The sequence below is a fragment of the Clavelina lepadiformis genome, chromosome 5 (genome assembly GCF_947623445.1).
Source record: "Clavelina lepadiformis chromosome 5, kaClaLepa1.1, whole genome shotgun sequence".
Taxonomy (NCBI): domain Eukaryota; kingdom Metazoa; phylum Chordata; class Ascidiacea; order Aplousobranchia; family Clavelinidae; genus Clavelina; species Clavelina lepadiformis.
The window spans coordinates 4,044,776-4,070,353 of NC_135244.1; the positions used below are offsets into that span (position 1 = coordinate 4,044,776).

Here is a 25,578-nt window from a genome sequence, read left to right on the forward strand (position 1 = left end):
TGTGATGCTGTGTTTTTAAATGAAAAGAAAAGGTGTGCATTACTTGAAGATGTTTTCATAAATTTATTTATACAGTCCGTTTCTTGTACAATAATCTGCATTCTGTGTATATCCTGAAGTTTTATTATTGCAATGTCAAGTTATACAGAAACAAGCAACCAAACACGTTGTAAATATTACGATTTAAAAGTTTTAAATCATTAAATTGCTATTTTGATTTTGGTGCTAAGCAGCGCGGGGCCCCGCAAATCCCGAGGCTTAACGCTGGCACGTTCTTCTCGTTGACCTAAGGCCAGCCCCGAGTACAGAAGGACTTGCAAAGTGGTCGAAATTTAGGTGAAAGAAAAATAGAAAAACTATTGCATTGATCGAGTGACACCAAATTAAAAGGCTAAGGCTATATAAGATGCCAATATTTTAATTACAAACGGTTCGAAAGTAACTTTATTCATTCTGAATACATGCGAGGTAAAACTAACTAGGCTAGACGATGTAATAATGTCCTGTGAGTTACATATATATATGAGAACAGAGCGTAATGTCAGAGTGAGTGCGAAATGGATTAAAGTTGATCACAGCAAACGTAAGGAACCACGGTAGCTTTCGAAGAATTAATATTAAAGCTAGGATATTAGCAACCGTTTTATTTGCAAATTTTAAATCGCAAGGAATAGAATTTAAAGTGAGGTTGAATAGCGGCAGAAATATGAAATGATAATGGTTACGTATTAATTAAAAACAATAGATGAGGTTTCGGTTTTAGGTTGATTGGGTGCCAATGTTGAGTTTGATTTGGCCGTGGTCGATCATGGATCATTTTTTTTAGAATTCAAAGGTTTAATCCAGCTAAGCGACGAATAAAATGATCCAGTAGTTTTGTCAGAGATTATCCATCAGTTACGAAAACTACAAATAGCTGGAAAAGTGGTGTAGATAATTGTACAATGATGTGCAAATAAAATAAACATTTGTGCAACTTTAGAAACTGGTAACTGCGTTTTTCCACGTTTCTTCTACTGGTAATACATCAAGCTATAAGCCGATGTGCTGTCTCATTTCAAGTGAAACTGCTTGCAGTAAATATCAAAGCAACCACCTAAGCGTTTTCGGTATTTGTAAGTTAGCGAACGCAGCAACCAGCATTTTGCCTAGTTCTGTATTGGTACATTTTATTAGTTTTGGTTTAGTTTTCATTCTCGATTGAACAAATTTAACTATAAATTTCTACAACTGCCTTGAATATATAATACTGTACTAGGTACCTATCAATTATTAAAAATTTACTAATATGACAGTCATATGAAATAAAAACCAAGGTTTGACTTCAACTGGCAAAGCAAAACCATAGGCTGCTGCTTCTGTACTTGAACATAATTTAGAAGTTTGCAAGCAGCAGCTATTTGTTTAACAGTTTATTATATACTGCTACACAACAAGCTTTCCAATTTGGTTTTTATTTGTTTCATATATTTTTTATCTAAGTCCTGTGCAACATCTAAGTAATTGCAACTGAACATATCCCGTGTTGGTTTGTGCTATTTGAACCCTTTTTGTGGAATTCATTTCACAACCCAATTTCGATTCATTGATTGTTATCAAGCATTGAAGCATTTCGCAGAGAGCAGAATCTTGGAAATGGATGCACATTACTTTCAACCTGTGAGTGGCATTTTTACTAAGAATACTGGCACTGCGGTTAAAATGTTTCCATCTACTCTGGCTCTTGTGCTTTTACACCGAACTAAAATGTACGGTATAGATGTGTCATAATCGGATTCGTCATCAACCTTGCACATTCTTATCCTTGATTATACAAAATTTAAAAAGTATCATAGAATTTTACAAACTAATTTATTTTTATCAGATTTCTCCTGCGTTTAATTCTTCTGCATCATGCAATCATCGTTACGAAGAGCCGAGGAACGATGCAAACAACAGTACACCCAATGTTCGAAAATTCTGTGCAAGTTTATCAACAAACGCAGTCAGCACATTTTTTCAGTGGCACACAGGGCGCAGCGTTGACCAACGTTTGCAGAATGAATTGTCTTTGATGGAAGAAAAGTTCCTTGCAAATACAAGGTCTTCATATCTTGCTCAACGTGCTCCTGGGTTTGAAAGAAATCAGCGAAGAAATCGAGAAAAGAATAAACGTGTAGCCTGTTCTGCACAGATTCAGTCGCTTCCCAGCCACAGCGTTATTATCAAATCCGCTTGATCATGGGCTCTACGGCGACATCTGGCGGACAGCGTTATGCCTTATAAAGTTGCTCAATGACTAGACCTAACGTAGACAAGTATGTTGTAAATAATTTCGTTACTAGGCTATATAAATAGAATAATTTGACTGATTTTAGAAACACAATTTCGTTCTTCAAAACTTAGCAACTTTAAAAAAGAAGTATTTATTAACGGAATTTTAATGGATTATTTTGAAAAAAAACCTTGATCTTTTATAATTGATTGCTTTCATTATAATCACTTCAAGTTATTAATTTTTTAAACAAAATTCCCCCAAAAAGAATTTTCCTGTTACAAACATTTTTAATAAAGTTATTTCCGATCTTGTAATGACGGCTTTTGATAAATCACAATGATGAAAATGCTGTTTTATACTGTAACTGTTTGTGTTTTTTATATGCAATCACAAAAATAGAATGCTTACCTCTTTGTTATTATACTAGAGATTGTTAGATTTTAACAATGATTTGCATCGTTTCATAACATTCAATCGCCCTTTATTTTGCTATGTAATTTGTGGTCTTGTTCTAACACGTGAGTTGATCTCAAAACACAACGTTGCCTTAACTCACTGTTTCAAAATAATATTTCGTTTTCTGCAGCCGAACAAGAGGTGATTTTTTCTCGACAATTTGTAATTTTTTAAATAACATGTATAAGTATGGAAAATTTAATTTCCATAATGTAAAGTGGTATTGCTTTTTATTATGCTGAATGAAATACGATCATGTGTGTATTTTTTACTATATTTTTTCGCAGTACAATTATCCTGAATCTTTGATTAGAATTTCAAAAATGCAAATGTTTGTAAACTAAAATTTTTAACTTTAAAAAACGACAATCATTTATGAATCTTTTAATCTTCTCCGCGTGTTTGATTTTAAGTTAGATTGTTTATTGATTGATTGTTAGACTTTTTATGTGTTATGTAAATAAAAATTCCGAAATAATACCTAAATTTCTCCCCTGTCGTTTTCCCGCATTGTACTAAGCCATTATGATTTTTAATTCTGATTTCTGAAAAGATTTAAGCAACTATTGTAACTATAACTTGTAACCTTGTCCTAGTGCTCTAAACACATGCAAAGCCCAACCTGGCAAACTCGGAAACTCAGCAACTTGTCTTTTCTTCAGCAAAAATTGAAATGAGCTACCAAATTTGAATTGATTGCTTTCATAACGCCTAACATTCAGTTGTTGGCGTGTTTTTTTAATATGCTTGTTTGCATTTTATAATACAACACAAAAGCGAACTGCGGTATCATCATAGCAAGATCAAAACGGTGTTAGTTCAAAAATGATATCCAATTTTTTAAAAACATTTCAATTGCCATTTGTTTTCATTGCATCTGTTTTTCATTAAATGCTTGCTTCCACATCAAAATACAACGTTGTCTTTACTACTGTTCCAAAATAACCCATACTATTTCATTATTATTCTGAAAAATTCAATCATAAAAGATTACCCTCCCCCCCCCCCCCCCCGACCACACATTTACGCTTATATTTTAAATGTTCAACTTCAATGTTGTAAATCGACTCTGAGTTTTTGAGCATTGGAAAATGAATGCACCACAAAAAGATCTTTTCCATAAATTTATTTCCACCGCTAATTTCTTGTACGGTATATATATAACGAAATTTGATCGGCCCATTGTGCGACGCTTTTGCTAATTAACGGTGAGCCGCTACAACCAGACAAAATCTCCACTGGTTGCTGTCATAGTCTTGAAAACTAACACGGCGCTTGTGTAATCATAAAAAGGGAATGACAAAGGTTCAAAAACAGCGTAGCTTAAAACACGACCGACCTTTGTACCCTCCATCTATGGTCTTTGTCTCGCCTTGACTTACCATGGTTATTCGTAATTGTAGCAATCAGCTCAAACCAGGTGCTTGGACGGAATTTACGCTCTCTTTAGGGGGTACAAATAAATATCAAGCAAGACACGAACGCTGGTAAAACACATTTCAACTCCCAAACATTGTGATTAGTGTGGGTATTCTCTTACAATATGTGAGGATAACAACAAAGATATACATATGAGTTTTTGTTTTTAAATTCTTTCAAATATACCATAAAACAATCTCCATTTGCTAAAATATTTCAACCACCAGTTTGTGTTTGCAGGTACAAAATGTTGAGTTTCCGAGTTTGCCAGTTTGGGCTTTGTATGTGGTTGCGTCACAAATAGCGCTAGCTTAGAAGTTATGGTTATGATATTGTTGTGAAATGTATTGGGAAAGCAGACTCCAAGACCATTCTTACTACATATGCCTTACAACACGAAAACTCGAAAAAAATAAAAATATATCAAAAATTTTATTTCATAACACATAAAAAGTCTCACTTGATTTCAAACCCGCGTGAAAGAATGTTAGCAACATTAATAATTGATCTTTCAATGGAGTTTAAAAAATTGAAAATTTTGGTTTTACGAGCATCTTTATTGTTTAAATTGTCATTAGATATCCAGGGCAATTATAATTCTACAGTATATATGCATACAAGCAATGTGTAGTGAAAATTGATAGCCTCACAACAATACTTCATGACCTAGTGCTCACATGATCATTTTATATTCATTCTACTAAAAACGATATTACATTATTTTATGGTAATTTAATTTTACAAATCTTATAGGTGTAAGCATGAAAATTAAAAAACTCCCGGGAAAAGACACTTCTTGTTTTGCTGCAGGAAATGAAATATTATTTTGAGACAACGGGATGAGTGAAGTCAACGTTGTGTTTTGTAGCCAACGCAAATGTTGACACAGGAACACAAAAAAACGTAAAAATAAATGGCAATTGAAATGTTGTAAAACAATGCCCATGTTTTATTGGACTAACACTGTTTTGCTATAATGACAAAGAGATAAGTATTCCCTTTTAGTGATAGTAAAACACAAGCCTGCGCAATGTTAAACAGTATTTCATCATTTTGATTTAATAAAAGCAGTCAGCACAAATATCGAAATCACTTCATTATAATTTTGTAATCTGGAAAACTCTCTTTGCGGGTATTTTGCTTAAAAAATAATAATTTGGAGTGATTGTAATGACAGCAATCAAGAATTATAAAAAGTAACAGGTTTAGTTAAAATCCCTTCTAATTCCGTTGTTAAATGTAATTCTTCACTTAAGCTCTTAAAGTTTTGAAGAAAAATTCATGTTTCTGAAATAAGTCAAATCGTCAGATCGATATAATTTGTAAATGAAAACATTTGCGACGTCTCGTATACGTACGTACGTACGTCACGTACAAATTATTTCATAACCTATACAAGCCATATCTACATCAATGAATGAAATGTTTAAACTTGGGAAATTTTGGGAAAAAGACCGATCTTCAAGGAAAATCACGTTAACTGTGTGTCTTGAAACATTTCAATAAAGTTTCAAATATTTCCAGATATACTCAGCTCATTCGGCACTTTTTGCAAACACATTTGCTATCTCTTTTGCTATTTTGTGAAAATTCTATATTTATAAAACAATTAACTTCAATTAGAATTTGTTTAATAAAGCTATTTTTTACCTTTCATGAGATTATTTCACGCTTATAGTTGCCTTCATTTAATCATCGTCCAATACTTTCATAATGATGCAAACAATTTTACAACAATAAAAATCAAGCATTTAAGTTTTAAGGTTACTCAAACATCTTGTGATATCTTATAGTTGTTTAGTTAAAAGGTGACTGTGGAATCCAAAAGCATAACTTGTTCCATTTCATTAAGAAACTTGCTGAAATGTGGACGCGGATATTTCATACATTTTGCGATAATTGTGAAATTTGTATTGTCTTTAAATAAAAGCTATCCTGGTCTTTGTTTCACTTGGAGAAGGTCGTTTATCCTCATTTGGAATAAGTAACGAACAATAGATTTACAGCCGGTTTTGCTTTAAAGTGAGATTTTTGCAAATAATAGATATCCTTGACTTGAAACGTGCAAAAGTGACGGCTCTGCAGTCTCGCTGTTTGCTTGCTTTCGGCAAAGCTTTTGTCATGCAAAATTTCCCGCTAAGTTATCTCCGCGTTGTTTACTCATTGGCACTGGACTAGTCACCTGCAATTTGTCTTTATTTCTCTACAATCTAGTAATCTACCCGTCTCTGTTTTAAATAGAAACTCAAGGAAAAGCTGCTTGTATCTGTGTCATAGAGAAATAGTGGAGTTTTAATTTTCAGCGATGTGTTATTTTGTTGAAACATGATTATCATATACCGGCTGAATAGATTTTGGTAAAATTTATTTGGATGGGGGGTATCGTGTTTCAAAGATTTTCAAAGAAAATGATCATTACTAAACTATTAATTCCACACCAGTCAATGAATTTCCTTCAAGAAATCTTTTCCACTTGTCAATGGTGGCAATGACTGAAAACCTTAGAACTCAGACGTCTCCAGACTGTTTCTTGAGATTTAAAAATCACTTTTTGAAATTTTTTACAAAAACGCGCCCACAATCTTGCAGTTCGTTGCATATAGAACGTGTATATACATATATGTGTTTCTAATTAAAGCAAGCGTAGTCACACGATGTTGGCTAACATTTATGTATGGGTACAGTAAAAGCATAAATATTGCAGTTTTTGGTTAACAATACGTGATTCATGGAGTAAAACAACAAATTAGTTGGCAACGTGCTAAACTCACAACTGCAATAACTTAGGAGTGTTCGAAGAAAAATATGAATAGACCAAAAAATGGCAATCAGTGAAACAATAAACTGAGAACACTTTGAAATTTCTTCGTAAGGACAACACAGATGCCAAGCAAAAAGCACCACATGAACTAAACACAAAAGGCGATTGATGTCGTAATACGTTGCTAATCATTAAAGCTCCACTATGTTGCCATAACCCAGATACAAACAGCCTGTTCTTGAATTGTTATTTAAAATACAGACGAGCAGAGAAATACAGGAACACAGCAGATAACAAATCAACCCCAATGAACAAGCAACGCGGAGATAGCTTAGCGGGTAACTTCGCATGACACACGTTGGGCTTTAGAGGACGCAGCATATGTTCCAACAGTGAGACTGCAGGTCGTCACAACTTGAAGTTTGCTACTTTTTAAAATTTTCTAAGTTTAAACAATCATTGATGGACGTAGATGTTGTTTGTGGTTTATGAAATAATTTGTAAAAGTATATGATGAATTGGTGAAATAATAATAACTAATGTGGTATAGGTATAAGTATGGTGAAGCATTATTCTTTTGCATTTCCATAGAGCGTGTCACGTTAATTATTTGCTAAAAACTCAGTTGAAGTTGAAGTTAAAATTTTACAATACATCTGAAAGTCTAAATAATAAAAATGCAACATAAACCTTGGAAAAGTGGTACAGAAAGCAATTTCTTATACAATTTGACCTCATAAACTCATGTGGTTTAATTTAGCCTGAAAAGTATAGTTTTGAACTAATTTGAACTTTATTTAGATTTGATTTCTATTTACTTTGTATATAAATAATACATCCACAGAAAAGTATCCAAAAGCAAGGTGGAACAACGGTGCAACAAAAACGTTAAATAGCGAATGTCTCCTTTGTCTTTGTGCTATTATTACTTTATCACGCATCTAGCGCCAATTAATTGCGTGAGTTTCAGGTCGAACTCTAAAAATACAAAAGAACTCTACAAATACAAAAGGACTTGCACAGTAGGCGCAATATTGGTGAGAAGAAAAAAGAAAAATATGTCGGGTAGAGCGAGTGACACCGTATTAAATGGCTATATAGACAACATTTTCATTACAGACGTTTACAACAGTAACTTTACTCGTTCTGAATGCAAGGTAGAACTAATCAGGCTATAAGCGATGCAATGATATCTATATAGGCTATACATATGAGGACAGAGTGTTTTGTCAGAGCAAATGCGAAATTGATTTAAAATCATGAGAGCTAAGTATAGAGAACCGGGAGGTGTTCGAAGAATTGATATTAAAGCCAAGAAATTAGCCATCATTTTGTTCATATGCTGTAGATTAAAATTTACATATTTATAATCATATCTAAATTTTAGAAATAAAGTCTTAATGTAAGGTTTTATAGCTATGAAATATGGAATATACAATTATTACGTATATTACATAAAATAATAGTTGCGATTGCATGCCAATGTTGAGTTTGGTTTGGCCGTGATGGGTCATGGATCATTTCTTTTTTAAATGATATGTTAAGTGCAGTTAAGTACAAAGATAAAATGAGAATGAAGGAGTTTTGTCAGAGATCATCCAAATCGCTTCAGCAGTTACGAAAACTACAAATAGCTGAATAAGTCGTATAGATAATTTTACAATAACGTCCAAAGAAAACAAAATGTGTGTAACTTTATAAACTGATAACTGCGTTTTTTCCACGTTTCTACTATTGCTAATAAATTAAGCTAAATTACCCAGCATATGACAGTCATACGAATAATATGCCAGAAAAGAAAATCAAAGTTTGCCTCCTAATGCCAAGACAAACCCATAGCCTGCTGTTAATTGCTCATAATTTGCAAGTTATCAAGCAGGAAAGCTATTTGTAAACAAACTGTTATACACGACAAGCTTCCAAAATTTATTTTTATTTTTTTATTTTTTAATATTTGCTTTTCCTTAGGCCTGTGCAGTATCTAAGTAATTACTTTATTGGTTTGTGCTATTGGAACTCCTTTTTGAGGAATTCATTTTACAACCAAATCTTGACTTATTGATTGTTATCAAGCATTGAAGCATTTCGCTGAGAGCAGAATCTTGAAAATGATTGGACGTTACCCTCAATCTGTGAGTTGATTTTTGAATAAAAACACTGGCACTGCAGTTAAAATGTTTCCATCTACCCTAGCTCTAGTGCTTTTACTCCGAGTGTTTTGTATTGATGTGGCATAGTCGGATTCGTCAGCACATAACTATACTGGATTACACAAAACTAACAAGATATTGTAAAAATTAACAAACTGATTTTTTCTTACGATAGTTTTGTCGGGAGTTGTTTCCTTCTGCGTCATCCACTCATCATCACGAAGAGCCAAGAAGAAACGGAAACTACGGTACACCCAACGTTCAAGAATCCTGTGCAAGTCGATCAACAAATGCTGTCAGTAATTCTCTTCAGTGGCAAACAGGCCGCAACGTTGACCAACCTTTGCCAAATGGACTTCCTTTGATCGACGAAAGGTTTAATACAAATTCAATTTTTGGTCCAATATCACCTTCTTTTGACCGTGCTCCAGGTGCTGAACGAAGTCATCGAAGAATGCGTGAAAGGATGGAACGTGAAGCTCGTATTGGACCAAGATTCTGTTCTACCCCTGTCAAAGTGGTATTGCCAAATCCACCTGAACAGGGATTCCACGCCGATTACTGGTATGATAGTGAACTGGCCGGCAAAGTGGTTGTAGCAGTGGCGTACAACATTGCACCTGATAAAGCTGCTAAATATCCAGGCATGATGTAGACAAGTGCGTCGCAAATGTTTTCGTTACCAAATTATATCGATATGACGATTTGACTTATTTCAAAAACATGAATTTTTCTTCAAAACTTTAAGAGCGTAAATGCAGAATTACACCTAACAAATGATTTTGAAGAGATTTTAACTAAACCTGCTATTTTTTTCAATTCTTGATTGTTGTCATTACAATCACATCAAGTATTATTTTTTAAGACGTATAAAATGTAAAGAGAGTTTTCCTGGTTACAAAATTTTAAATGAAGTGATTTCCAATTTTGTACTGACTGCTTTTGATAAATCATAATGATGGAGATGCTATTTTAAAATGTTAAAATTTGAGTTTTAGCATCACTAAAAGGGAATACTTACCTCTTTTTCGTCATGAGAAGACAGTGTTAGTTCAAAAATGATGTGCTTCTTTTTACAACATTTCAATTGTCAATTATTTTTATTGTTTCTCGTGGTCCTGTTATAATATTTGTGTTGAACACAAAGCACAACGTTGGTTTCACTCATTTTCTCTAAATACTATTTCATTAATTGTAGCCAAACAAGATGGTGACCAGCAAGGTTTCTTTTCAGTAATTGTAATTTTTATACTTATAATTTTTAAGTATCATAAAATTGAATTTCCATAATGTGGTAATTTTTTTAAGTACGGACAATGAAAAGTGGTCATGTGTGCACGGTGTGACGTAATTTCGTGAATTCATTTCCACTATACACGTCTAGTAGCCGACGTTACACTGCCACAATAAACTTTTCTTGAATCTGTGATGGTGTTTGTGAATTTAAAAATGTATGTAAACTGAAAAATTAGAATGTTTGAAAATACATTTAAATGATCATTTCTAAAAGGTTTTGACCTTCTTTTCACCCGTGTTTGATTTTGATCTGTTTACGTGTTATGAGAACAAATCTTTGATTTCTTTCAAATTTTGTTGTTTTCGAGCTATAAGACATATGATCAATTATGATCTTGGACCTGCATTCTCAATAGATTTGAGTCATTGTTTCAGCCCTAGTTTTAAATCTTATCCTAGCGTCACAACCACATTCAAATCCCAAACTTGGGGGTTTGAAAAATCAGCACTCGCTTAGCGTCTCTATACACACTGGTGACCCCAGTACTCTGCTCATTGTCCAATTTTTCATTTACTCATTGGAAAAATCCAGATTAAACATATTTCTAGGACTCTATTTCTGTAACATGACCTACTCTTAGTAGATGTGTCCATTTCTGTCACAATAATCAGATTTAACACTATTGTATTCTTTCATGAATAGTTTTATTTCGACGTGTTACCTCGCAGCAACATCGAAAGTTACACTGGTGACCCCAAAAAAACCCACGGTTTTGTTTTTACGCAGCCGCGTTTCAAAATCCATTATGAGATCTCGACATATTTTTCTGGTATAGTTTTCTACCAACATTATTCTGTTATTTTCCCTAAAAACCAGTGTGTGTAATTATTGTTTTCGCACTTTGTTGTGCTCGGATCATATCTAGCAATGTCTTATGTAACCGTTGTTCTTTTTATCTATGGTTCGTTTTCCGGGCTGCGCCCGTAACCTATTCCACGAACTGCAATTAGTTTGCGCGGTACCACCTTTTAATTAAATAGACCTGCACTACTAAATAAATAGATGAATAGTCCAGGACCTGTACAAATGTTCTGAAAAGCTATTACGTTGTTATTTTGATGTTTTAGTACTGCTGACATGCGTGTGTAGAGTATTGCACTTTTATCTCATTGTTTTGCATTTGTATTGCACCTTCTATGTCGACTTTTTTCGATATTTTTACTGTGCCATGTCCTTTTGATTTCACTTTATCTTAATATTTTGAAACATCAATTTTGCCATGCTTCAACACTTTTATTATATGGTGTGAAACTTTATTTTCTACGTATTTTTAACCACAAAACTATAGTTTGTTTTAAAATTACGTGTTTGAGTCCACAACGTTTTGTTTTTACTGTAAAGTTTTCCCTGCAAAACAATGTCTTCTTGTCTTTGGTAGATGTCTCCAGTGTCTTTTTCTTTTACTTGCAATGGTTTAAGTTGCACTTTCTTTGTTGTTGTGGTGCATAGAACGGGGCACCCTATCAATTAGCGCTGGATTAAACCTCATGATAATATGGTTTAAAAGTAATTTCTCGTACTGAGTTGATGGCGGCAGCATCCGTTTAGCATGCATGGCATATTTTGACTCAGTACTTTTTTTGTTTCTGTACTGTTAACTTTCAAAGTTCTGAGATGTGAACATGTTTACATTATTTTAATGTTTAGTGTTTTACATACATCTTTCTCTAGAATTTTTATTAAAAGCGGATTCTCAAACCCGAGAAGGGGACAGTTTCGAGCTTTACGCCCGAGGGTTACCTTCCTCGCGCGAGAATTGCAGGCTAGGAATCCGAGCGTTATAGCGGTGTGAGATTCCGTGTAATTGATTTCATTCTACCTACAGTGTTTCAAAAAGCGGCTGCTTGCTTTCGTATGTTACTGTATAATTGAAAATATAGTAAGATATTTGTCTTACTTGGTAGGGTGGTTGTTATACGTCAGCAGACAGGGCTTGAAAAACCCGTTGAAGACCAATCCATTTAATAGAACTATCAGAAAATATCAGAGAAAGTCTTAACGTGCGGGTAAATTTTTACAGCAACTTTTAAGCGTGTTTAAGTTTTCCAAGTCTCCTGTTCCATTTAATCAACTGCACAAAGCGTTCAAACGATGGAAAGGATGAGATACCCGAATTTCGGACATTTTGTAAGATTCCATCCACAAAGGATGAGGCAAGTAAATTTTTTCAGAGCTCAACCACCTCTTCCAGTTTTTAATCAACGATGTCAGTATCGGCAGCCACTTCGTGAAGTTCCAGCTCTCTTACGTAATGCACCAGTCACAAATGCAAAAATCAACGTTTCTGCTCCGTGTGTTGGGGATTCCTGTGACTATTGTAAGACGGTTACAGATATCGTGTTAGCAATGGTTTTCAGCGTTTTAGAGGATGAAAGAGGCGCTAAATGACTACGCCCAATGCAGAAAGATACGTTGTAAATATTTTTATAATCAGACTTTTATGACGACTGGATTCGTTTTCAGATCTCATACCAACTTTTATTTATAAAACTATTCAAAAACGAAATATTATTAAGTTGTATTTTAAGCTAACCTGATATTTTGCAATTGTCTTCCAACTTTTTTATACTGTTTAGCCTCCAGTTTTACTGTTATAAACTTCACTTCGAATTTTGATTTTCGGAAACACATTAAACACGAACATAGTTTTTCATCTTACGTAATTTTAAGTAATTTTGTACTGACTGCTTTTTGATAAATTGAAAATATTTTTCTAGGTTAATTTTCTTACTGCGTCTGCCCGTATTTTGTATGGCAGCGCAAAACAAATTGTTTGACCACGATGTGCATTGTCATAAAATATTTCAACTGCCATTTATTTTTAGTCCATGTGCTATAGCTAAATTTGTACCTGCAGTTATTGTAGCACACAAAGTTGTCTTGAAACTTGAATACTGTTTTGCTTTTTGCTATTTCTGAGTAGTTTTAATCGTCGGTGATGCGTGATTGATTTTAAACGTGACTTTACATGTAGGCTACTATAAATTAATAAAAGTTTAGTTTAATCTTTTGTGTTTTGAGTACTTCGATGTCTTTCGTTCGGGAAAAAATGAACATGTTCTGTAGTTTAACATGAACAACTAGAGCTTCTACTTTATATTCGTATCAGCGCTACAGGAAACAAAATTTTTTTCAAATATGTTGCCCAGTTTGGCTTTAGCTCAGAAAACACCTGAAGGAAAACGACACATTCCATTCAACGATATAATCTTTTCTTCACGTAAAAAGCATAAACCAAAGCACATAAAATATTCTAATCGGTTAAAAGTGACATACAACGACTTTAACTTTAGCGTTCAACTTGAACCAGAGCTGGAAAAGTTTTCATCCTGAGACGTTCCACCTCTGCACGCAATACAGCGACCTCCTGTGCTTGCGCTTTTGCCAAATCAACAAGTTTCCTTCGTTGTACGATGCCACGCAGGCGCTTGTCTGCTGTGTTCTTGGCTCGTTCAGCAGCTGGATTAACAACGCAAGTTAAGCAACATTTAGCCGCTACGTACCGGCTAACAGTGAAAACTTTTACTTCTAATTTCAAAAACGCCTTTAGGTGCGAGGGCTGTATTTTAATAAAAGTCATATCACACGCGAATTAAGCGACTTGTATAGCCATAGATCCCACAAAAATTATTCAGTTCAAAGTTGAAAAGAAAGCCAGTACCATTCACTTGTGAGATGTTCTGCCTCTCCGACACGGAGACATGAAGTTCCTCGAGCACCTTGTCCAGCTCTTTGTTCTCGTGTTCTTTCAGGCGTATGGTGCGAGACAAGTGTGATGCCTGTCACACGCAAGTTAAACAGAGTAAGCCAACAGTTAGGTATTCTAAAACATTTTAGCAATAAGTCGTAGCCATTGAAATAACAGCTTTCTGATAATTACCGTGACGTCACGTTGTGAAAGATTCTTGTCAAGTTGTTTGTCCTGCATCGCCAGAGTTTGTTCAAGGACTGCCATCTGCTTGGCTTGCTTAGCTGAGTGGTTCTCTTCGTTGAGAAACTAGAAAACAGCAAAGGTGAGTCTTAAACTTGTTTTGGAAAATCCAAGCTTGTCACCCATCATTTTTGAAAATGTTCGTTATTCGAATGGTTGCTCATGGTCTAGTTGACTTTTTATCACAGCAAGTCACACTAGTTGCTACTGATTAGGTCAATAGTGATGGCAAGATTACTGTAAGTCTAGTGATCTATGCAAGTCAACTAATTTTTGATTTTTAATGTTAAACTAAATGAAACGCGATGATCACACCGCCTGAAGATCTTTGGTGAGTTTGAGCATCTGGATGTGGCGTGCTCTGTTGTGAAGATCTTCCATCTTCATGATCATTCTCTTCCGCTCCCACTCCAGTTGGTGAATTCCTTTCTTAAAGTCCTTGCTCTCTGTCATGGCGGCCACCTTGCCTTCGCCAAGAGCCTACAACAGACTCAACTTTATAGAACTTGCCTTTATCAATTTCAGATGTAAAGAAATCTAATCTATTGCAAATAAAACCAACTTACTGCACCAAAAAAGAAACGATTTTAAAACTTTCAAAGTTTGCACCGAGTTACCTGATACTATTACCGAGAGATATAACTTATAGCAAAACATACGGGCTGGTTACGGATAGAAAATACAAAACCAACCCTTATGGTTCCATTTAGGTCCTCCACCACTCCGCGATGTATGAGGATGCTGTCCGAATAATCAGGAGTGAAAGTTCCACTCACAACCTCCACCTGGCCCTGTTTGAGGAGGAATTGGACCTCAAGATTGAGCGTGTTTTTCATAAAGTCTTCACATAGCCTGAACAAGGAGAAATTGAGTGGTTGTTTAGTTCAGAAACTTTCGCTTTATTATGCTGTGACATACTTGGTTTGTTGCTTGATGATGTCATCAATTTCCTGACGCAAACTCTCATCTTCGTTAACGCGATGTTGCAAATATTGTGTCATTTCAGCTAACGTCAAAGCGGTTTTCCTGACGCGAATTTCACTTTCCACTTTCGTACGTCTGGAAAAAAAGATTTTCTCACTTCAGTAAATGCGTCCACGAAATAACATTTACGTGTAACAAACAATACATCTCCATTTTGCACTAGTTATCAAATCTGTCAACAAATTGTCCGTTTTATCTACAGGTCATCACCTTGCCACGCAAAGCCTAGTCCAGATGGTTACATCAACACCTTCAGGCATATTTGATTCGTCGTCCAACTCTGAAAGTCCATTGAGGCTTGTATCGCTTATCACTGACTGCGCTACAGAGCCGCGATCACTCATACCGTATGGGTCAAGACTGCCGGATCTATCCGCTAGGTTACGCTGTCGTTGTACCCTGGATGAAAGAGCGTTTGTTTTTTTAAGGGCATAGCTGGAAGCCTCTACCCATAGGCAAGTTGAACACCTTATTTAAAAGTAAAATATCTGATTTCAAGTTTTGTGTAAAGCGAGGGTCAAATGTTGTTGATGTGGTAGGGCATACCGAGGCCTTCTCTTGAAAAGTTTGTAAAGTTGATCAGCAACTGACAACGGAACATCAGAAAATTCCCGCTTGAAGGCTCTGTCGAGGAGCTTGTCTTCAGCAACCACGTTGTCATAAACCTCTTGATATTCGTCAACTATTTTACGGATTTCTTCCACTCTTGCAGATGACTGTGCCTTAATATAAAAAAATTTAAAAAAATGCTAGAAAATTTATGTAAAATAATAATAATTAATTGATATGAGATAGATTTCAATAAAATTTTCGCAAAGTTGAAACAACATTAAAACAAAGCAAAATCTACATCGCATGCCCACTTATGGTAGAGTAACTGGAATTAACTAAAAGATTAAGTTATGGATTGTTGTATGAGTAATTGAGTATATTGCTAAAGTGTACCATAGCTTTTGATTTTAGATCATGCAAGTAGTTAAGCTGCTTTTCATGGACATTAAGCTCATCATTAGTTGTTACAGATGACGTCAACCTCAGTATTTTCAACTCCTCTTGATTGACAACCATTTCTATTTTAACTTTTCTGCACATGGAAATCAAAATATGATATTGAAAATTCTTTGTTATTCATATGATCAGTATCCAATTTACGATTGCGCACTTAAGTGAACAGTTAAGGTAGGGCTGTTACTAAAAATGCTTCTACCTGTTAAAAAGCTGCACAAGCGTCTCATCGAAACTGGCCATTCCATCAATGTTACTCTGCTGCAATTTCTTTAGCTCATTTTCAAGGTTTTTTCGGTATTTCTCCCTTTCTTCCTGGAGGTCTGATCATATAAATGTTTTAAATATTGTATTAATAAGCAATATTGTTATAAAAAATATTTTAAAGCAAAGCTTTAAATGTTAAGAAGTAACTTTCATCGCTCTTTTCAATTTACCCAAATTTGTGAGCTTTGTTTAACTGAAGGTGGAACGCTTAACTTTCTTAAAACTATTAACACATGTAGTAAGCAAACAACAATGATTGTAAATATTTAAGTTTACCCTTCAATTTCTTTTCGTATTCCTTCATTTTCTTTTTCTCTTCTTCACTCCAGTCTTTCTCCAACTTTTCCTCCGCGAAATCAGGAGGAGGAATGTCCTGGTATGAACATGAACTTAAAAAACCAGTAACTACAAGCCGCAATTTGTTTTAAAAGTAATTCTTTATTTAGCTGGCTTGTGTTATTGATAAGCAACCAATTAATATTACAGCCTAAAAAAATAACAAATATCAATAATAAAATAGTTAACAAACAATGTAAATAAACAACACTTTAAAATATTTATTTAAATGATGATTGACGATGATGGTGAAGAGATGCGTCATGCCACCTGTTTCAAGATGTCTTCTTTCTTGACTTCCAGCACTCCCCCCATCATGTCACCGAGAGCTCTTTCTCTCTTGTTGTCTCCCTTTGCAGCTGCCTTTCTCTCATCGTCCAATCTTTCCTGCTCCTCTTTTTCTTTTATTTGCTCCTCACTCAAGACTCTTTCAACGGTGACCTGGAATATAGAATCTTGTGTGTTTGTGGAAGTAATGGACAAAGTCACCTTTAAATACATCTTTTCTGTGTCTCTTGATGTTCAGGGGTCTCACCTCTGCATTTTTAACTTCGAAAACCTTCTCAGGCATCTCGTCCTCATCCATACTTGGATCCATGACAGCTTCATCATCCATATCGAGCTCCTGCAATGTTATAACAATTGTTACAGCAAAGCATTATGTATAGCAATAGAGAAACTGAGAAAACAGGACTGTAACAAAAGAGCTGATAATAAATCTGTATATTGCCGTTATGAACTACCAACATAATGGGTAGCATATTTGTTTAGATTTGAATCAAGTTCCAGATGCAAACCTGCATGATTGCTCGAATCCGGACATTTCTCTCCTTAATCCTCGTGATTTCTTGATCTTTATTCTTATACACATTTGAAAAAGCTTCATTAAAAGCTTCCTTTATTCTCCTTATGGCATCCTGCAAACAGTAGTTGGTGTATACGTCACTTCAGTGTTTCATAGAAAGCTTAATATGAGAATATTTGCAATAATAAAAGTAAAACATAAGTAAGTGAAATTATTAATGAACCTGGAACACGAAAGCCTGATGTTCATATTAAACTATAATTGCGTGTAGAGAAATGTCACTTGGAAAAAAAAATTTTCTACCTTAACAAGCACGACTTGAGCAATTTTTTCCTCCCTTGTGTGGAGATCAAACTGGGAGTAGAAGAGTTTGTTATCACCGGAGTATTTTGGTCCGAGACTTCCATGAAGAGAGAGCCCAATTGATGCCGTATCTTCGTCTTCCTCTTCTTCTTCACCACCAGTACTTGTCAGGCTTGCACTTGCCTCCACCACAGACTTCCGGACCTAATCAGACCCAAAACTTGTGAACTTGTTACATCAAGATGATTATTTGGTTGGCTGAAAATTACAATTTCTACGGTCGGTGTATCAAAATTAGAAAAGCTTTAAAATGTTTGAGAAAATTCTTGTATTCAGTGTTGAATTCACACAACAAAGCACACAGCATTAACAACTGACCACATTTTCTGCAATTTCGATTTTTCTGAGTTGAGTGATCTTCTGGAGTAAGTTTGTCTCTTGCGATAGAATTGGTCTCAGTGGATAATTGTTTACAGACACACTTGTACTAAATGTTTTGAGGGCACGTCCTGCGGCGAAAACGACAGTATTCAAATCAAATTGCACTGACAAGTGGCAGACTAAAGTCAGAAATACTGTAATTTGCATCACACTGTCAAGTAATTTCAGCTGAATGTATTTGAAACCACTTTTTTACGATTTGCAAAACTTCATTACCTTTTATAACCATGTCATCCCAGCATTCCTTCTTGATTAAAAAAGCAAGATATTTTTGTGCAAGATTTTCAAAATGGATTTCTTCACGGACCTACAAAACAGATTTTTACCAATGAGTTCAACACAAACTTTTCCAGCCAGTTTCAGGTGGAAGGTTACAAGGCGATGTTAACACACCAATATAATGTCTATGGACGTATAAAAAGAAGGTTGTTGCTTTACCTCTTCGACTTGCTTATTTTGTTCCACCTGCATCCTCTTTTGTTCATCAGTATCAAGATTATATTCATCGTGTCTGAGTTGCTCGAGCTCGGGAAGATTTTCATTTGTTTCCATGATGCTAAGAATCTGGTAAGGATGTGATGGTGGTGATGACATGAATAACATTACATTGGATTGTCTCCATTGTGTTCATTCCATACTACTTGTACCATCCAACTGAACATGCTGCACTGAGTAAATAAATTACCGTTTTTCTCAGTTCCTTGATGCTCTTTCTCAACTCGCGCTTAACCTCATCATACTTTGCATTCTCCTCCTTAAGGGCTATTGCCACCTTTGCATCCAACCAAGTACCGTCGGCCGCAGGCGTGGGAGTGGGCGTCATCGTCACTTCACTTTGGACAACAGAAGCAGCTGAAGGACAGAACACAGATCAACAAATCAAAATTTCATGTGCAAGATTGTCTATCAGTTATATGGTCTGATTGTTTTGGTCATTGCCAAACCATATCAAGCAGGCAGCCTGCGAGGGAAAGATTTCGTTCACAGAATAATTTTTCCCGTTTACATTCAAATATAATAAAAAGTTTTCCATACGCCTTGCGTCTTGTAAAGCATCCCCAGGTCTTTCATCAGAAGACTCAGCAATAGACGTAGCTAAAAATATAAGATTTGTGATGCTCTTTTGCTCGGCTGCAATTGATTTCCTGGTTAATTTTGGTATGGTCACCACATTATCAGTACCTCTTCTCCTTGCAGCAATTTGAGCACTCCACTCATCCATGTTAAAAACTGCTTCGCTCTCTGTATCCCAATCACTTCGGAGCTGCATGTTGAGGTTACGAGCAAACTGAAATGAAGAACCAGCTGCCAGTCGTCCCTTTGACTTGAAACTTTAAAGCAAAAGCATACATAATTGAGACCACTTCTTTCCATGTATTATAACATTCACTTTGGGTAAAGGTAATTTTTGAGAAAACACAGAGAGGTTAACAACTTTCGGTAACTTACTCGAAATTAAATGCTACAAGTGAAGCATCGTTGGTGCCAACTGATACAATTTGATGTGCTTCAGGGGAAAGTGCAATTGCCCTTACACCACCATCCATGAAAGAGTGTGCTAGTACAACCACAATGCTATTCTGTGGAAGAGAAAAAGAAAAATCTTTGAAGCCATAAGAAGTTTTGTACTGGTCTTATTTCACAAGATAAGGCAGGAGCAAAGTGCAAGTGCCTGTAAACAACGGGTGGAGTAAACTCAAAAGCTTCCTTTAGTGTAAACAAGAAAGCAGGCTTTACCCACCCAGTTAAGAAGGTCTCTAAATATTATCGATCCATCTGATGAAGCAGATGCAAGCCAACTCCCATGAGACGACATAACAAGAACACCACCGTTGAGTTCATGACCCCGATGCACTGATGCTGGTTTGACGACCTCAACTTCCTGTTTCAAAACATTTTGCTCATAAAAGTACTTTATATGACAGTGTATCACTACAACAAATTAATTTGTCGTACTAAGACTGAGACCAGTTTTGACTTGTTAAACTTGGTATCGCTGGAAATGTAATTTAGTAACTTATAGATTAAAAGCTAATACCTCTTCTGATGACGATTTTCTTCCCTGAAAAATCTCAAATCTCAAAAGTTTTTTACTGGTGGCAGACAAAGCAGCAAGTTCAATTTTCATCTCAAATTTCGTGATGACCGCACAGTCAATTGGCTCAGAAAGCTGATACCTACAGCAATTGATTGAGCCATCTAAAGAAAGTTTAAAAGTCAATGAGTCGTTCATGAAAAAAAAGCAAAGGCATCCTTCATAAAATCCCTACACAGCTACATTGCACTAAAAATGCCTAATTTTCCAATAACCTTTAAAATTTTGACGACGACTTTGGAAGTGTTTGTCAGGTTTTGAAATAAGTTCAGATGAAAGTGAAAAAATTACAACTGCATTAGGAGACAAAGCTTCATCAGTCTCATGAGGCTGACCAACAACAGCGACAACATTAGACTGTGTTGGCTGATGGTGAATAGAGAGATCTTTTACAGCACCGCCACAATCTAAACATAAACTTGCTTACTAGCAGAAACTTAAAAACTTTTCTCGCATTTGGCTAAGGAAACACTTCAAAAATGCATACCGACATAACCAATGCAAGCGAATTTCAATGTGGGTTTGGCATCAATCACAAACACCTCGTTTTCCTCTGCACAAGCTGACAGAAGAAATTTTCCAGTTGGATCATATCTATGACATCGCCATTACTTTTAAATGTGTCAGCAAATAACATTTACAACTTAAAACTTTGAAATACCACTTTTCATCGCAATTTTAAAGCATTACTCAAACATAGATAACATTTAAGGTTACATTAATTTCATCTTACTTATTTGAAAAATGTTTACCATAAAGAAAAATGTTTAAAATAACTATGAATATCTTTCAGTTTCGAAAGCAAGAAAGTCTAGCACTCTTGCAAACCTCAGAAAGTTTACTGGACCATGATGCATTCTAACGCGATCAACTTGGCGCAAGTCGGCTTCTTCGGTGCTCAAACTCGAAAGGTCAACGTAGCAGATGTGTCCGGTCCAAGTGCCCACAGCAGCAACAGGCGCAGACGGACAGCAAGCGACGGAAGTTATCTGCATAAAATATGTAACACATGCAAAAGACAAAACTCGTCATGATTGGTTTTTGCATAAAGTTGGGAAGAATCAACTGCTTTGGTGTAAACTCACCCTGGTACACAAAGAAACATTTGCAACCAGAAAACCAGTTTCGCTCTCCCAAACCTGTAGTTCACCTTCTTCCCTGCAAGTCTTTGAAACACAGAAATTATACAGAATTATTTTCACTATTGTTCAATCATTATTGTTATTTGTGAACAATATAATATCAAATCAGCAGCCAGCTTACCACGCAAAATTTCCCTCCAGTGGAATAGCTTACTCCTACAAATTGTCCTGTTTTCGTCGATGCAACGGTTGTTCCCTGTTGCTTAACAGTGTTGAAGCGATGAATAGATCCATCGGCGGAGCCGTACACAAGCTCAACAAATACTCCAGGTGAGAAGCTTATAAAGTTGATTGGATGAGAACCTTTCCATATCTAGTTAAATACGTTTTATTTTGAGACTGAAGTGCTTTGATTTTATGCAGCGTTTTACATACAGTTTGCATGTAATTTTTTTAAAACGTTTTGTTTTCGATGAAGTTTTCATGCTCAATTATCTAAACTCTCACGTCATTAATTTTGATTCCATTATTATCAACCCGTATCGTTCTTAAGCAGCCATCCACCCCCCCAGCAATTAATCCCTGAGAGTTCAATGCAATGCTACTGAACATGCCTGGTTCCATATCTCCCTCTAAGAGTTGATCTAGATTAAATTGATTAAATAAAATTAATTTAAGAAAACAAAATAAAACATGTAGAACCTCAATCATTTACAGTTAATGAAACGCAAACAGTACATAACATCAATAACATGAAGAGGGGGCTCGAAAAAAAAACTCTAAAAATCTGCTCACCAGACACTCCTCCAAGCAACAGAGATGGATGGCCATTGTCTCCGTTGACACGAAACAGTTGTCCATCAGTACAACCGATGTAAACATCACTCCGACTTGACCAGCATTGCGATGTTGGAGTGACTCGAGCATGACGAAGCTCCGGGGCCTAACCAATCGGAAATAAAAAATGTGATGCCATGACACTCAATGCAAAGTTAACAAGTTAAAATTGTTCGGATATGCTAATAATGATGCCAACTTGTATAAATACTTTCTTGCTCATTTCATAGTGAAGAACCAGTTGAAATTATGTTTTGGTCACTTACAACAAATTCAGTTGCTTTTTCTCCCGTAAGTCCAGCTGTAGTCGAGGCAGGGAGACTAACATTAAACCCCAAACGTGTTCCTGTTCTGGACAAAGGAGTATCATCAGTTTCTTCAAGAATGATACCATCAGATGTAGGTAAGGGCACCTTCCTGAAATTGTAAAATGATTTTAATGTAGCAGAAACTATACATACCAATGTGAAAACCATAAAACATAAGGATATAAACTAATAAGTATTTTAATTGGGTTCTAACATGATATTTTTTAATTGTTTCATCCACCCCTGCTGATATATATTTCCAAGTCCGAGCTTTCGTTTAAACTGACTTACTTTCCTTTCAAAGTTGCTATGTTATTGCATTCTTGTATAGACCATAATGTTACTTTGTTGGGTCCCATTAATGAGATTTGATGCTGATTAAGTGGGTTAAACAAAAGTGATGAAATTGAATCTTCTGATAAAAGCTAAAAAGATGAATGTTTGTTGAAAAATCATAGTAAGCATAAACCTGCCAAGAAGAGCAACTTTCATACAAAATTATAACACTAAAGTCACATGTATGATGACAATAAAAATAGCATTTAAACCGAACAACTAGGCTATATTAAAAACTGCAATGTCATACTTTTTCACTGCATTTTAGTTTTCCAGTGGTCCACTCCCAAACATATATGGAAAAATCTGGAATTCCTGAACATGCCGCAATGTATGATCCAGAAATGGAAAAGGCAATCTGAGAATATTCAAGGTTTGCGCCACCTGCAACAGTTCACGGATTAAAATACGTAACTGTGAGTACATTGATGTTTTTTATGACTTTTTACATGAAATTTAAAACTTAAGAAATTTAATTGATTACTTCCACTACTTAGATTCAGAATGAAATATGGCCGAATATTCGGGTTTTCAAACTGCATCATTTTTAACCATTAATGTTGCATCTGCTACATGCTACGCTACAACTTATCTCTAATTCACTAAAATATATCACCTGTTTATTCTGCAGGGTAAACTATTTTAAGGGTGTTATGTGATAATTTGGGTTTTGCAATTTCTAATAAAATTGTGGCAATCTATGTAATTACTATACCTTCAAGTACACAAGCAACCTCAAATGATGGATATCGGCAAACAAAAATACGAGGATTCAATCCAGACTCGGCAACAGCAAATAAACCATGGGTTGGTGATGTAGCAATTTTTGTTATGCCATTTCCAGGACTTTTAAAAACATTTTCACTTCCACTTATGACGTCAATAAATTTAATGACATTTCCACAAGCGTAGCAAATGTTTTCAGGGTCAATGTGTGATACTTGGTCTCCTTTATAACCCTGAGCCCAGCTGTAATAATAGCTTGTGTTAGTGAACGATAGCTTAGCTGATTATGCATTTAAGACATTGAAGAAAGAATACAGTCTTACGGTACTTAGCCAGTTAGTCTGTAGTCTATAGGCCTAAACCACTAGTTTTAAACCAGTCCTACTGTCCTGTACGCTCTACGGTACCGGTACTTACCCCAGAACAAATGACCCGTAGTGTTCCATAGTAGTAATTTAATAGCTTATTTCATTACATAAACCTAATTTCAGTAGCTGATAAATAACACGTTTTTATTTCAAAAACTTGGAACCTGTTTGTTTGTATTATCTCAAAAAGTCGGGCTATTAGCCGTACTTGTCTGATGACTGGGACCACAAACATCATTTTGCAAACTAGCGGTCAGTTGCTTGGAAACAAACTTTCGTCACAAGGTAGAGATTTATATTGCCATAAACATCAAAAGAGTACAGTTTTGCGCACCATTAAAAACATTTTGAGTACATAACCACAAGTTTGCTTCTGCAAAGTTACAATGCATCGTTCTTTTTGAAAGATTTGTTCTACTTCTCCGAGAAAAATAAATTACGCAAATGTCTTGTTTTGACGGAATAATGTTTCCGCCGAGTAGAATTTTAGAAAGTGTTCCGTTTGGTTTTGACGAGCTAACAAGATTAAAATCTGTTAGTGATAAGTATGGAATGACCGTATGACGACATATGGTTAGAACTGGTTAATTCAACTCTCTTTAACTGAAAATAAATTTATAACCTGCATTTCACAGTACAAAGATATGTCCAAAGCGAACCGTACGCGAAAGAATATCATGCGTTTCCTCTTGTTTACGTTTAGGATTAAATTATTTATCCGTGTGAGAATTCTGTGAAATGAATTATATTGACCAGCAAGACTTAATTTAAACCGATTTGCGATGTATTCTAACGCAACAATGTTATAAATTGCTTGGATAGCTGTGACGTGAGGGTTTGGGAATAATATAGTTTCGTGGCGATAAGCGTCACCATTTGGACATTTTACTTTAAGTTTGCGTTTTGCTTAATTTACATTCCTTTGTTGATTACTTTCCTATATATGTACCCTTGCATTTTCAGCTTTGTTCAGTACCTTACTTTACGTTACGTTTATCAGTTTGCAAATAAAGTTTTATCAGTTATTATTCCTCGGCAAAGATGCGTCCTTAAGAGGTAAACCCAGTTGTAGCCTACTTCCCGAGAGGAACATGCAACTTTATAAGGAGTCAGGTGAAGTCATCATCATCTAACATTCCTTTTGGGCCCAGTTTGAACGCGATTTTTTTTTATTTGCTTGTTCTCTTTTGAAATAACCAAATTAAACTTAGAAGAAATCTTCCAACTAAAAAATACAGTAGCCTACTAGACCTATAGATACTACCACCATATTTGTCTTTAATTTTGCTTGCTTGCTGATTTAATGTTGTAAATAGCAAAGTATAGTGCCATTGAAGTAACTTAGGTTACCAGGAGGCTCATGCACACAATTTTTTATAAAACTAAATATAGCACATAGACCTATCCCGTTGGC

The 25,578-nt window shown here is 35.4% G+C and overlaps 3 protein-coding genes across 3 annotated transcripts; 2 read left to right on the top strand and 1 right to left on the bottom strand.

Moving 5' to 3' along the window:
- The first annotated feature begins 1,484 nt into the window (after positions 1–1,484).
- Positions 1,485–3,199, top strand: LOC143460296 (uncharacterized). The gene is made up of 2 exons (XM_076957751.1): positions 1,485–1,659; positions 1,865–3,199. Exons 1-2 carry the CDS (start codon positions 1,636–1,638, stop codon positions 2,216–2,218), a joined length of 378 nt encoding a protein of 125 aa, XP_076813866.1. The 5' UTR covers positions 1,485–1,635; the 3' UTR covers positions 2,219–3,199.
- Positions 3,200–8,865: 5,666 nt separating this feature from the next.
- On the top strand, positions 8,866–11,811 carry LOC143460181 (uncharacterized). Its single transcript, XM_076957597.1, has 2 exons — positions 8,866–9,025; positions 9,219–11,811. The coding sequence occupies exons 1-2, from the start codon at positions 9,002–9,004 to the stop codon at positions 9,696–9,698; spliced, it is 504 nt and encodes a 167-aa protein (XP_076813712.1). The 5' UTR covers positions 8,866–9,001; the 3' UTR covers positions 9,699–11,811.
- A 1,719-nt stretch (positions 11,812–13,530) lies between these two features.
- LOC143460576 (cilia- and flagella-associated protein 43-like) lies at positions 13,531–24,390 on the bottom strand. The gene is made up of 36 exons (XM_076958149.1): positions 24,214–24,390; positions 23,786–24,039; positions 23,321–23,454; positions 23,026–23,159; positions 22,693–22,843; positions 22,385–22,532; positions 22,097–22,233; positions 21,771–21,962; positions 21,593–21,673; positions 21,336–21,496; positions 20,995–21,101; positions 20,723–20,914; positions 20,451–20,611; positions 20,154–20,294; positions 19,862–19,992; positions 19,595–19,743; positions 19,448–19,507; positions 19,098–19,264; positions 18,851–18,976; positions 18,629–18,719; positions 18,350–18,480; positions 17,972–18,175; positions 17,661–17,780; positions 17,399–17,488; positions 17,134–17,304; positions 16,804–16,900; positions 16,463–16,583; positions 16,201–16,339; positions 15,802–15,977; positions 15,466–15,654; positions 15,190–15,330; positions 14,964–15,123; positions 14,587–14,751; positions 14,221–14,337; positions 14,002–14,119; positions 13,531–13,799 (listed from the first exon to the last, which is right to left on the bottom strand). The coding sequence occupies exons 1-36, from the start codon at positions 24,240–24,242 to the stop codon at positions 13,630–13,632; spliced, it is 5,055 nt and encodes a 1,684-aa protein (XP_076814264.1). The 5' UTR covers positions 24,243–24,390; the 3' UTR covers positions 13,531–13,629.
- Between the last annotated feature and the right edge of the window lie 1,188 nt (positions 24,391–25,578).